Source organism: Haemorhous mexicanus, chromosome 25 (assembly GCF_027477595.1).
Source record: "Haemorhous mexicanus isolate bHaeMex1 chromosome 25, bHaeMex1.pri, whole genome shotgun sequence".
Lineage (NCBI taxonomy): Eukaryota > Metazoa > Chordata > Aves > Passeriformes > Fringillidae > Haemorhous > Haemorhous mexicanus.
Window position 1 is genome coordinate 1,961,385 of NC_082365.1, and position 13,761 is coordinate 1,975,145.

At 52.3% G+C, this 13,761-nt stretch overlaps 1 protein-coding gene across 1 annotated transcript; it reads left to right on the top strand.

Moving 5' to 3' along the window:
* Positions 1-915: 915 nt before the first annotated feature.
* Positions 916-13,535, top strand: IP6K3 (inositol hexakisphosphate kinase 3). Its single transcript, XM_059867799.1, has 6 exons — positions 916-1,377; positions 4,545-4,904; positions 8,564-8,744; positions 9,790-9,962; positions 10,587-10,762; positions 12,110-13,535. Exons 1-6 carry the CDS (start codon positions 1,281-1,283, stop codon positions 12,560-12,562), a joined length of 1,440 nt encoding a protein of 479 aa, XP_059723782.1. The 5' UTR covers positions 916-1,280; the 3' UTR covers positions 12,563-13,535.
* The last annotated feature ends 226 nt before the right edge of the window (positions 13,536-13,761 follow it).

Below are 13,761 nucleotides of genomic sequence, written 5' to 3' on the forward strand. Positions count from 1 at the left end.
CCCCACTTTGTTGCAAAGTAAATTTCTATAATTAAGCACATTTCTATAAATAACTCATCCACTGGAGCTGCTGCATCCCCTCCCTGTCAGGGAGGCAAACGTGGCCCAAGGAGGGCTCTGAAATGAACCCAGCTCTTCATCTTTTCCTTTCCTGCTTCCATTTAAAGCCCTTCCCACGGGATGTTTTCCCTGCTGCTGACACGACAGCTGATGCTGCACCTTATTGATGGGCACGGAGTCAGGGCACTGGGCCAGTTCTCCTGGAAAGATCAGGGGAGCTGGGAAGCCAGGCCTTGGGAAACTGGGTCTTTCTTTCATCCTTGTCTTTCATCTCAGCCTCTGCCCTCACCATCAGTTCATCGCTCTGCTCGTCCTGAGCTGGTTTCTCCTCTCCAGTTAGTGAGAATTTCCACACCCACCAATCCTGATCTGTGAGGTTTTCCTCCCCAGCATTTCCCCCATGGCATCCCTGGGGGCCCCAGGCCTTGGCATGGCAGTGCTGAAGTCCCCAAATTCCTGTTGGGGTCTGGGGGTGAGAGCGGGCACTGTCCCCTCCTGGTCCTGGGTGCTGCCCAGGCTGGGTGTTCCTTTTGATTCCCTAAAAAACACCTGGATCCCGTTTCTTTGGGGTGCAGGGGCTGGCAGGAGCCCCTGGCACTTGCTGTACAGGACAGTAAGGCCTGGGGGGACAGGCTGTCCTTGAGGATGGCTGCAGGGGACAGTGTGGCCCTGGCAGGAAGCTCCCTGGGACTTTTCCATTCCCATCACGGCTCCCAGCTCTGACGTGTCTCTTTTCCTCTTGGCAGGGCTGGAGCTCTGGATCCACTCACCTCCTGCCCAGCTTTGGGCAAGTCCCAGCCTTCTCCCCCTTTTGCCCAAACCCTTCCTTTGCCACAGAGGGGATTTGTTGTCCCCCAGCCCCTGTCACCCCCTGTCCCTCTCCTCCTGCATCTCCCTGGGCTGTTCTTTCCCGGCGGTTTGGGAGCTCTGGGAAGCTCCATCCCTCTCCCAGTGTCAGCCCACTCTGCAGGGAGGTGACAAACCCGAGCTGAGGGGGGGAGTTCCGTGGAAAACAGATGGACAAAAACAACTCCCAGTTGTTTTCCTGGAGAGCCGATTTCCCAAGGCAGCCGGAGCGCACGGCCGGCTCCTCTCGTTCTGTTCCGAGCCCTCGCATGCGGCTGTTCCCCTGTCCCAGCCAGGCTGTCCCTCCCTAGCACAGCCCCCTGGAATGTCAGCTGGACATTCCGGGCTCCTGCCAGCGCCGACGCAGTCGGGCCATGCCCAAACGTTCCCTCATTCCTCCCTCTGGAGCTGCAGCGAGAAGCAGCGAGAAGCCCGGCCCAGGCAGCCCCCGGCGGACACCTGCAGCCCCAGGTGAGCTCCGGGCTGGATCCCCGGGCAGGAGGGATGGGGCAGGATGGGCACGGCTTTGGAGGTGCCTGAGATGTTGGCACGAAGACTCTGGCTGGTGGGAAGGGATGGGGGCAGCAGGGACAGGCGGCACTTGGGGCTGGTGGGAATCTCTGCAGTGACCGTGGAGCTGGTGGCTCTCGGTTCTCCATGGTGCTCATGGAATGGCTGGAAAGGGTTGGGCTGGAGGAGGGGAGGGAGGTGCTGTGGAAGGCAGAGAGTGGGCAGGGGGGTGAGGGAACCTGTGCCCTTTTCTGCAGAGTGTGGTGGCACCAGATCCTGTGGTGGCACCAGGTCCCAGCTCTGGGGCTGCATGCAGGGGTGGTTGGGGCTCCAGGTGAGCTCCAGCACTGGGAGTTGTGCACACACAAATCTCAGCCTGCTTTTCTTGCCTTTCAATGAAGCAAAAAGTGTGCAGTGCAGGGCTTGGAACCCGATTTTGGAGCTCTGGGATGCTCCAGGAGCAGGGAGGTGGCCATGAGAGGTGACACTGAGAGCACAGGCCTGTGCACAGAGCTCTGGTTTTTAGAGGGATTTTGCATTTTAATATTCCTGGCTGTTTCTGCCACAAGGACCCAGCTCGGCCTGGCTGTGCATTCCCCTGGGGCCACACGAGTCCTGGATGGGATGGGATGGGATTTTGGGATGGGATGGGGTAGGTGTCACTCAAAGATTAGAGAATTGAACCTGCCCAGTTCCTTTTGGCTCGGTTTGGAGTTGGGATAAACAACCTGTTTCACTGAGACTCCTTTGACATTTGGCCCTGCCTGGGAGCAGGGTGGGAGGTGACAGTGCCAGGGGAGCAGCGCTGTCCCCAGCACTGGGGCAGAACTCATCCAGTTCCAGCCCTGCCAGGAGCAGGGACACTTTCCATGGTTTCTCCAAAGCCCCATCCCTTTCCTGGAGAATGGAATATTTCTCTTCTATGCAGAGGAATGTTCTCCATATCCTCCTTCCCTGATATTTCCTGGCTCACCTCCACCTGCAGCACCTGAGCTGCTTTTTCTTTAGCTGGGGAAAAATCGCTGACGGATTCTGGTTTTTCTTGGAGGGTCTGGATTTATCTGCAATTCTGTGTATTTTTAGTGACGTAAATATCTCCTGGCATTTGCGATACCTTGAGCCAGTGGAAGTGATTTATTTCCAGTGTCTTGTTTCAGGGGAGCTCAGTGTTCACAGGAACATTTATCTGCTCTGAATGGATGAGCTGCTTCCCAGCAGAAACTCCCAGAAAAGAACCTCCTTCTCCTACTGCAAATCCTGCTCCGAGTTTTGCTTGGGAGAAAACATTCGGGAGCTTTATCAAATTGTGGATGTTTTTTCCCCAACTCCCCTCCCAATGCTGAGGTTGCCAGAGCTGTCAGGGGGTTGTGGCAGCTGAGTCTGAGCCTTGGACTGTCTCAGAAGCAAGAAAGGATTTAAGTCATGTTGTTTCCTGCTCCAAAGAGGTGTTATGACAAATCCGCTTGCTTTTGGCTTTTCTCCTTCTTTTTAAGGATGGGTGGAAGCGGGGGGAGCAAAGCCACACAAAACAAACCACAACAAACCTGCGGCTCCCGAGGCAGAAAATCCTCTTAAAAAATTGCTACAACTTAACAAAATGTGTTTATTAACGCCGAGGAAAGCTCTGAGGAGCCGATTTTTTCCCGGCTGGAAAGCGCTCGGCTTGGGGGGGCTGGCTTTGTTCCTCCGGGAAAGGTAATTGTAGAGCAGGAATTCCTCTCCAAGGAGGGATAATGGGAGGGAAAAAACCCCACCCTGGGGGAGATAAAGGAGCGTTCGGAGGTGGGAGTGGCTCTTCCCTGCCTTCAGCTCGCTCCATCCCACTGCTCCAGGTGCTTCTCCCTTGGGGGTTAATCCCAGCAGAGATTTGAGCATCACAGAATGCTCCAGAGGGATCCAGCTGCTGAGCTCTGGATCCTTCCTGCACGATGGGGAATGATCCAGCTCTGGGTCAGTGCTGGCTGCAGGGAAAGCCCTTCCCGCAGAGCTCTGCCCACCAGGGGAAGCTCCAGGAGGTGCCACCAGCCCTCTGCTGCTCCCTGGCTGCTGCACAAGGAGGGGTGACAGCTCTGCCCGGGTCACATCTGTCCCGTGGGGCTGCCCGGGGTGGAGCTGCTCACCTGGCAGCACATCCTGGAGGCTTTCCTGGCAGAGCTGGATCTTGCAAAGGCATCCTTGTCCCCTGCACTGGGGTTCTGTGGGCAAAAATGGGGTGCAAAGCTCCCCAGGTTGTGCTGAAGGTGGAGCAATCAGGAGAAAGGGTCTGTGCTGCCATGGACCCATCCTCAAATGATTTTAATAATTTTTTCCCATCCCTGTGAGTCTGGGATGTGGAGTGTCCATCTCTGGTGTGAAGCCAGCACCAATATCACCTCCTTTTTGTCATCCTTGGTGCCTGTGGGATTCAATTCCCAATGTCCAAGAGCTGTCCATGTGAGGAATGGAGAAGGAGCAGGGGTTGGTGGCTGCTGCTACTGGGGATGCTCCATGGATGTGCTCCGTGGCTTTCCTACACTGCTGCTTTAGAGCTGAGACTTGTTGCTGTCAGAATCAAGGAGGAATTTCTGGAATCAGGCACGGATCCATTGCTGGGGGCAGGGTGGAAAGCTGGGTGTGAGCCCTGTGGGTGCTGCTGAGACACATCCACATCCCCCTGGGTGTGTGCCAGCCTGGGAAGGAAACACTGCTGCTGCTGCTCAGGTGTTCCATGACAGGGAATGTCCCAAACTCAGGTTTCTTTGGAAGCTGCAAGAATTGTTGCTCATCCCTCCAGCAGTGTTGGAGAGCAAGGGAGTGCCTGGGGACTTTGCAGCAACTCTGCAGTGCAGGGAATGTCCAAGGGAAGGCCTGGCACCATCCTAGCATGGCCTGTGGGACAACCTGGGGGTGTTCCACAGCATCAGTGCAGTGTTAATCCCTGATCCTCCTGCCTTGATGAGGTCACTGCTTTAATTCACAGCTCTTCTGATCGCTGTCTCCTGTCTCCAACAGATCAAAACTGGAGCTTCCCTGGACTCTCTGTGTCAGGCTGGGGCTCCCTGCCAGCCCCTGGGCACTGACAAATCTCATCCCACCCAGCTGCTGTGTGACCCTTCTCCTCTAATTCCTTCATTCTCTCTGTTTTGCAGATTCCATCAGTGAAAGGCCAGCGTGGAGGAAAACCCAGCGTGGGGGAAACACCAGAGTGGGTGAAAACTGGCCCAGCCCTGCCCGTGCCAGCCTGTGTTTCCCAGCTCCGTGTGCTGCTGCTGCTGAGGGGTCTGCAGCCCCCTGGGCTGTGCTTGGCACCATGGTGGGTCAGAGCCCGCTGGGCCCTGCTGAGCCCAGAGCTGCTGTGCTCCTGCAGCCCTTTGTGCACCAGGTGGGAGGCCACACCAGCATGCTGACCTACGACGAGCACACCATCTGCAAGCCCCTGGTGTCGCAGGAGCTGAGCTTCTACGAGTCCCTGCCCCTGGCCATGAGGCAGTTCACACCTCAGTACAAAGGTGAGTACAGAGCTCTCACCTTTGCCAAAAAAGCATCCCCAGCTGCTGCAGGTGAGGCCTTTCCAGGCACAGAGGATTGTCCTGCCTGTCCCTCTGCTTGCTGCCCCATCCCTGACCCCCTTTCCCAGCTGAATCTCTCAGCCCCTGGAAAGCAGCACTGGGAGAGCAGCACCAGCATTTTTTTAAGACATCCTCCCTCCCTTCTCTTTCTTATTCCTTCAGTATTTTCTGCTTTTACTGCCAGACTTGTGCTGCTCATAAAGCTCCTGACCCTGGCTTTTGGGGGAGGCGAGAAGCTCGGTTGTCACGTAAAAACTTAAAATATCTCTTGGTCCTTCGGCGTTACAGCAAAGAGCTCAGTCAGCCACGGCTCCAGTGTGCTTCCAGCCCAATCTCTCCCTTTCCCAGAAAGTCAGGGGCCTCTGCAGATTTATGGGACAATATTAAAAAGATGCTTAAGGGAGAAAAGTTTCCTCGGAGCGGTTTCCTCTGGCAGGAGCTGGGGTTTGGTGCTGCAGCACTGGGCCCTCACTGATAAAGCTCTTAAACAGTCCCAGTTTAACCAGTCCTGGGGTGCCCTGGTTATTCAAACCTTTTTGTCTTCTCCTGTTTCAAATCCCAGGGAATTTTATGATGAGGAGTAATTAAAAAGCAATTCTCCAATCTGGCATTGGGCTCAGAGGTTTATTCCTCTCCTGGCTGTCCCAGCCCTGCTGCCAGGCAATTACAGAGGTGGAATGCTTTCCTGTGAGGATGATGAGGGGGATGATCCTGGTGGCTCCATCCCCCATCCACACATATCCATGTACCTCATTTCTATTTCTGGGCTGTGGGAACGGCCCTGGGACCATTATGTAATGGTCACATTCTGTGCAATGGTGACATTCTGTGTAATGATGACATTCTCCACAATGGGGATCAAATATCATTCAAGCTTCCCCCCAAGCCCGTGGCTTTTCCTGCTCATCTCACCCACATCAGGCACTTTGGTGACCTTGGGACCGACTTTTACCCCCTTTGAAGGCTCTGCCTTGTCCCAGTTGAGCTCACAGGGGGATGCTGGGCTTGTTTTCCAGCCCAGTTCTGCTCAGGTTCCCAGCGCCCTCGGCCGTAGATGAATGCGCTTGTAAACACAAAAATAAACCCACGAGGGCAGAGTTACAGAATGAAACCTCCTGAGAGCCTCTGAATGCCACCAGCGTGGTGACAGCACCCAGAAATACCCTCTGGCTCCTGGCTGGTGCCAACAGGAGGGGCACTGGGGTGTCACTGACACCAAAGGCCAGCACAGACAGGCACCCAAAGGCTTTGCAGAGACGTTTGCCTGCTGCAGCAGAGGAGGAGCTCTGGGGGTTGTCTGCCACGCTCAGGTCATGGCAGGACACCTGCAAACCCCCATGGAATCCCCTCAGGAGACAAAAAGCACTTTCCAGGCTGAGCTATAGGTTTTTTGAGGACTGAATTTCCAGCTGGGAGGAGGGAGAGGATCACATTCCCTTCCAATTTAACGCTCTGTTCTTGCCTTTGAAAATCTCCCCATTAATTTTCATATTAATGGCTGATATTTAACAACTCTTACTTTCACGCTATATATAAGTTTTTTGGGGCCAGCCCGTCAGCACTATGCAAATGAGCACAGCCCTGCTGACTGCAGGCAGGAACTGGGACAGTTTTTAAGGTTATGGTGTTTGCAATCAAGGGCTCTGGTCGCCTCCCCGTGAGTTTTTAAAATGAAAAAGGCTTTGATTTAGGGAAAGACACACTGGCTTTTGTTATTTTTTTCCATGCCTACATCCCCTGAAAATGTGAAGCAGTCATCCAGGCTGAGAGGAGATTTGTTTGCTCTCAGAAATATGGATTTTTTTAAGAATAGGACTCAGGGAAAAGGTAATGGTGGAGCCTGAGCAAGATGGAACTCCCTGAGCTCAGCACAGAGGGCTGGGAGGGCTAAAAAAATTCCTTTTTCCCCTAATGAAGGTTTGCAGCCCCTCAGCTCCCTTGGCAAAGCAGCCTGGGTAGATTTCCCCCCCCATTTCTGTGTAAAGTCAGCCCTGTTCACAATAGTGCTGATTGCACAGCAGAAGGGACCAGGAATGGCAGTGGGGAGGGAAAAGCATCCAAACCCAAGGTTTTGGGGTGCAGGTCCCAGGGAGGGATGGGCACCCCAGTCCAGTGGGGGTGGCTGCAGGGACAGTTCAGGTGGGGAAATCCCAGAGGCAGCAGAGCCCGGCAGGCACAGGAGGCAAAGCCTCTGCTCGGTGTTTGCTCACTGGAATCACACTTGGAATGGAGAGAAGGGGCTTTGCACCTTTATTTGCTTTGGCACCCTTGCTTGGGAGAGCAGAACTGTTTGTTAAGCTGCTGAGATCATCTCCCCACATGCCCAGCAGACCCGGTGAGGATGCCCTGGGCACAGCTGGATCCAGCCCAGCTCCTCCTGTCCCCAGCTGGGCTCTTTCCAGCGCTGCTTTTGCTGGTCCCACTGCCCTGTCCCTGGTCCTTGTCCTCTCTGGGAGCTGGCAGCTCCCTGAGCCCCAGATCACAGAATGAACCAGGCTGGAAAAGACCTTTGAGATCACCAATGACCTAACTTAACCACAGCACTGAGTGCCACACCCAGGCACGGCAACTCCACCACCTCCCTGGGCAGACGACTGCAGTGCCCAATCACTCTTTCAGTGAAGAATTATTATTTTTTAAAAATGTTTAACCTAAACTTCCCACGGTGCAGCTTAAGGCTGTGCTCTAAGGATGCCCCCGGAGCGTGGGGAGGCTCAGGGAGCCGTGGCGGAGCTGCAGGAGCGGGCTGGCCTTATCAGCCTTTCCCAGAAAGGTCAGAGCCGGCGGCGGCGCGATCCGTGGCCATTCCTGCGCTGTCACTTGAGACGTGCAGACAGCCAGCCCCGTGCCAGGGATGGGCTCGTGTTGGGCTAAATCCGTGCTGGACTGGCTGGCATTTGAGCCCTGTGATTCCTGTCAGAGTCAGGGAAAATTGCAATGTTCAAATGCAGAATGGTGTTTTAAGCACTCAGGGTGGAAAAAAATAACCCTCGGTCACAGTCCTGGTCCATGTAGGGCACAAAGACGGGACGTGTGACACTCGAGCCCCCCGTGGGATATCTGGGTGCTGGTCCTTGGTGCTGGGGGAAGGACACGACCATGGCAATGTGTGGGCAGCACTGCCAGCCCATGGCCATGCCCTGCTCCTGGGGCTCTCCAACGAAAAGAAGTAGTTGGCATGCTGGGTGTCCTTGGAAAAGGCCTTGTCCCCAACCCTCCCTTTGCTTCCTGCCAATGAAAAGTGTTTCCAGCCTTGTGCTGTCTTTAAAAAGCACTTAAATCCCTTGTGATAAATAAGCTGGGAGCTCCGGATCTGGACTGGGGGGCTTTTCTGGGTCACCTGGGGCACAGCAGAGCTTGGAGGGGTGGGGGACAAAGGAATGTGGGGTTCAGAGGAAGCAGATTTCAAACTGAGCCTTGAGAGGGGGAACACTTGAAAATCCTGAGTGTATTATCCAGGGTCTCAGCCTAATGATGCTTTATTGGGCTTGAAATCAGAGTGGGATCAGTGAAAGGCCACCAAAACACGAGGTGGTGGCCAGGCCTCTGTGATACCCCACGGGCTCATCTCTGTCTCGTTTGTTTTCCCCCCTGTCCAGGCATTGTGTCTGTGCATCTCAAGAAGGACAGCCTGGGCAACCTGACCCTGATTGCGAGCCCTGGCCTGGGCCAGCCGGACACCTGCGGCCGCCTGGACAGCGCCGGAGGTGACCCTGCTGTCACCTTGTGGCACAAATGCAAGTGGAGCCACACCCAGGTCACCAAGACCTTCAAAGACAGGTGAGGGTCTGTCACTCCCTGCAGCCCTCCTGGCTGGCATCTGCCACTTGGGTGGGGTGGGGTTGGGATGGTTTGGGATGGTTTGGGATGGGTTTGGTGGTCCAGCTGTGGGTTTGGGGCAAAAGGAGCCAGCCAAGGTGAAGAACAGCAGAGGCAAGCCCTGTGTGTGTGGTTCTGCTCTTCCCTGGTGTGGGGACAGAGTGAGGTGGATCTGGGATGTTGATGCTCAAATATCTGCCTCAAATTCTGCTCTAAACCCCATTCCTTGGAGCACAGCAGGCTCCAGGAGAGGAGAGGCCATGGGAGAACAGTCACTCAGCACAGAATGTCCCTTTGCTGGCAACAGAGGGGCTTCAGTCCATCCCATCCCATCCCATCCCATCCCATCCCATCCCATCCCATCCCATCCCATCCCATCTCATCTCATCCCAGGGGAGAGCTCTCCCAGGAAGGCACCCAGTGCTCCCAGCACCTCTGCCTCACAGAGGTTTTCTGTAGGACATCCTTCATCCCAAACTGGTTCAGACCAGCCCTGGGCTACCCGGGACTGGAGGTGGAATATCCCTGCTGCCCTTGGAGTGATGGGAGTGGTGGAGTTGGGATAAGCAAGACCAAGGAACGACCCCCCCCAAGGAGAACAGATCTTCTCATCACTCTTTCCCTCCCTCCCCTCCTTGGAGCCAGCCCTTCCAAATTGGGAATCATTCCCATTGTTGGACCATTTGCCTGTGCTGTGCCCATTAGGTGGATAAATAGAGATCCCTGGCAGCTGGGGCTGTGAATGGCTTTTCAAGGGAGCCAGCACACTTTAAATTATAATGAAAAAAAGTATTGGCAGGCAGCAATAGCTGGCTTTCTGAAAATTACTGTTATGGAGTAACAAAGGATCTCTGCAGGTTGGATATGATCAATACGGTTCCCTTGAGAGTCCCTGAAAATCCACCTTATCAAGTTTGAGGCTCTACAGGAAAAAAAAAAACAGGGAAGGGAATATTTTCTTCTGGAGCTTATAAACCTGACGTGTTCCTTTGTGTGCTTTGTCTAGCTGCCCTGGGAAGATGCTTTTGAGGACAGACCTTCAGTACCACACAGATTCCTTTTTGGAGGATGCAAATGGGAAGCAGGCAGAAAGGAAGAGCTACAACCCCTGGGGACTGCACTGTCACCGGCAGCACCTGAACCGCATGTCCTCCAAGCACAACGAGAACAAACTTCATCGTATCCTTTCTCCTCTGTCCCCTCCAGCACAGTTCTGGCTACAGATAACAGCTGGGAATCAGTGTAGGGTTTATTGAAGGGGAATGCATCCCCTCCTCTGCACAAACTCTGGGAAAATAAGGAATATTCTCTGTTATCTTCTAAAAAAAAAAAAAAAAGAAAAAGAAAAAAAAAACCCATTTCCCATAAAGAGTTCTCAGCAGAAGTCAAAGATCCCCTTGGCATACATTTAAAAACACAACTATACAGAAATTAGCAGCTGCCTCGCCTTTTATTTTCCTATTACACTTCATTACCCAGCAGTCATGTGAGTAATAGAGTTTAACAACTTCCCCCACCCACCGGAGCGAGCTCAGCACCTAGGGAAGGTGTCAGAGTGACAGCCCAGGGCTACAGTGTCACTGGAGAATGGAGCTGTTGGGGCTTTAATTGGTAGGGCTGTAGTACAGTAAATTAACTGGAATTGGCAGCGAGAGGCCCATAGCAATGACACGACGGAGAAATTGGCTGAGAAAGTCTCATTACAGTTGTGAGCTGCTCTGGAGAGTGTCAGCAGTTGCTTTGATTTAAGGCCTCTTTCAATTAGAATTTAAAAGTGTTGGGTTTCCCTTAAGTCACGCTCAGAGTTTCTCCTGCTGGAAAACGTGGTGTCCAAGTACAGCTACCCCTGCATCCTGGACCTGAAGATGGGCACTCGGCAGCACGGGGATGACGCCTCAGAGGAGAAGAAAGCCCGGCACATCAAGAAGTGTGAGCAGAGCACCTCGGCCTCGCTGGGCGTGCGCATCTGTGGGATGCAGGTAAAGCCTCCATCCCCTCAAAGTGCTGGTTCCCCCCTTGGTTCCTCACTTGGAACCAAGCTGGAATCTCCAGGGGTTCTTGGCTGGTGTGAATTGAAGGAGTTTTATTCTCTTTTCCCCCTCAAGAAGTGGCCACTTGTGGGAATCCTTAAAATCAGAGGGTTTTGGGAAAGCTGCAAAAGGCAGGCCTCAGAAACAGCAGAACTGCTGTTAGAGCTAAGCAATAGCCTTAAGATTTGTCAGCAGAAAAGTTATATAAGAAGTAGAAAGTAAGGACAAATAGAACAATGGTCTGTGTATTAACACTTGGCTAGAAGAACTCCCTAAGCTACAGAAAAGTATATCTAGCAAGATATCAGGAAGAAACTCTGATTTTAAGGATTCCCACAGCCACTCGGCTCTGTGTCCCCTCAGAGAGGCTGTCAAATATGGCACATTTAGAGTGACCCTTTCTCTGTGCCACTGCCACCAGTGTGAGCAGCTGGAACCCTTTACCCCATCTAAGAAGCTGCTTTACACACAAATTCCTGCTCAGCTCCTGGCTGCTGCACAAAAAACCAAAAACCCAAAAGCACCACACTGCCCCACCTGTGCTTTCACTGAGCTGTGAGAGCCAGGGGTTCATTTTGAACTAAATTTCTCCTGCTGGAAATCCTCATCCTTCCTCCTGGAAACCCAAACCGCACGTTGCCCTCACTCACTATTCTCAAACAGGTTTCAAAACCTGCCTGAAGGATAATGAGAATAGAACATAAAGCAAAATATATAAAGTCAAAACCCCTCTCCTTTTCTGATCTCTGGCATCTTCATATGGGCAGAGTTGAACTTCAGTGGTCATATTGATCCTTGGAGTGGCTACCTAGAACAGAGGCTAGACAGAGTTAAGAGAATAAAGCAGGTATTTATTAAAATTAATAGATACACCTTGGGCAGTCAAAAGCCTCCCAGAGGATACACCCAAGATGGAAGATGGTCACAAATTTTTCAGACAGATATAAGTTTGGTTTATTTGCATGTCAGGGGTTAATTCTCCAATTACAGCTTCAGGTAATGAAGTCAGATACCTCCAGTTTGCTCCTCCCCAATTTACTTTTGCTTATACTTTTCAGGGCCTGAGGCTGTAGGGTGTCCTTGGGTTCCAGAGCCAGAGGAATTGTTTTGTCTGACCAAAGTGTGTCAGTGTCGAGTGTTAACTACCAAAGCAGTTATATGAAGTTTAGAGTCAGGCACTAATGCAGCACAGGATTTGAAAAATATAAAGGCTAAAATCTTTATCTCTAAAGCATCATTTGCGAATCCCTCACAACTCAGGATGATTTTATGGATTATTCCTCTGTTCCCTTCCAGGTTTACCAGGCAGACACCGGCCATTTCCTGTGCAAAGACAAATACTACGGGAGGAAGCTCTCTCCGGAGGGATTCCAGCAGACCCTGCGGCAGTTCCTGTGCAACGGGAACCAGCTGAGGACCGACCTGCTGGAGCCCATCATCCTGCGCCTCAAGGCCCTGCTGGCCGTGATCAGGAAGCAAAGCTCCTACAGGTTCTACTCCAGCTCCCTCCTCATCATTTATGACGGGCAGGAGCACAAGGAGAGTGCGGATCAGCACCTCCCCTTCCCAAAAACTCACAGCACAAACCCCTCCAGGGTGGATGTGAGGATGATAGACTTTGCCCACACCACCTTCAAAGGCTCCAAGAGCAACCCCAACCCCACCCCGTACGATGGGCCGGACCACGGCTACATTTTTGGCTTGGAGAACCTCATCAAAATCCTTCAGAGCCTGTTGGAAGGGAAGTGAGAATTTCTGTGAAATGGCCTGGATTTCCTAATGACTGATAGCCCTGAAAATCCCTCCTGGGGTCGGCTGTGTGGGACCCTGCAGCTGCTGGATGTGGCACGGAACGAGCACGGATCAGTCGGGAAGTGCTGAAAATTTTCCGTGTGCCGTCACTGAACTGAAGCGTGGAAAGCAGAGAGCTGGAAGAATCTGCTCTCTCTGCCATCCATCAGAAGATTTATTTTCCTTTCTGGTTTTACTGCTGTCCTTGATTTATTTGTGAGCCAAAGAAAGCATTACTTGGGAAGAGTCTTAATGATAAACCAGGAGATGCTCGCCCCGCAGCCGAGCGGGAGGAGGGGGTTTGAGGCAGGAATGAACAGATGGAGCTTCCATTTGGAGCTTCCCTTCCTGCTCCTGCTCAGGTGGGAGGGAAAAACACCCTCCAACATTCCCAGTGCTCCTGGTCAGGATTCTCTGTGCACGTGTTCAGACCAAGAGCTGCACCTCACCAAGCTTTAACATCCCTGTGGGGTTATAACAGGGAATTTTCCACGGATTTTCTAGGAAAGAGGCTCCACTGGGGCTGGAAATATGGGAATGCAATGACTCTGTCCGGTATCAGCCACAAAAAACTTTCACATCAAGGGATTTTTGCTTAAAAAAAAACCAAGAAAAAAAGAAAAAAACTGTGAGATTGAGTCAGGGACTGGATGTCAAAGGTCACCCAGAAATTCTTTGATACAAATTCTCTGTGTGTGTGTGTGTGTGTGTATGTGTGTGTGTGTGAGTTTGAAGGAGACAGTAACAAAAGACTCTAAAAATAATGTTTACAGCTTTTGTGGACAGATTTTATTATCATGATGGAACAAACACAATTCCTTCCTGCATGGTGTGGGAAATCTGAAGGAGAAGTCCTTGCACAAGGAATAGAGCTACAGAACTCCACTACTGGGGAGAGGGGATATAAATAAAATTGTGGAAGTAGCTCCCACCATTGTCCATCTCTTTTTTTCCCTCCTGCAGCATCCTTGAGGTACATTTATCCTTTGTTTAAGCCCATCATTTTTTAAGAGAGCTGTTATTGCCATGGGTTTAAACACCAGATCCCAAGGGAGACGCTTCACTTGGATTTACAGCAGAAAGCTGGGGAGCTGCTGCAATTTACAGTTGGAAAATTTAAGACATCTGGCCCAGTTGTGTGTTTTGCTTGGCCCAGA

Excerpts from the sequence above, each read along its gene's own strand:
- IP6K3 (XM_059867799.1), top strand. The coding sequence starts at position 1,281 with ATGCCCAAACGTTCCCTCATTCCTCCCTCTGGAGCTGCAGCGAGAAGC. Across the intron at positions 1,378-4,544 it reads GCGGACACCTGCAGCCCCAG|ATTCCATCAGTGAAAGGCCA; the intron begins GTGAGCTCCGGG and ends TCTGTTTTGCAG. Across the intron at positions 10,763-12,109 it reads TGCGCATCTGTGGGATGCAG|GTTTACCAGGCAGACACCGG; the intron begins GTAAAGCCTCCA and ends GTTCCCTTCCAG.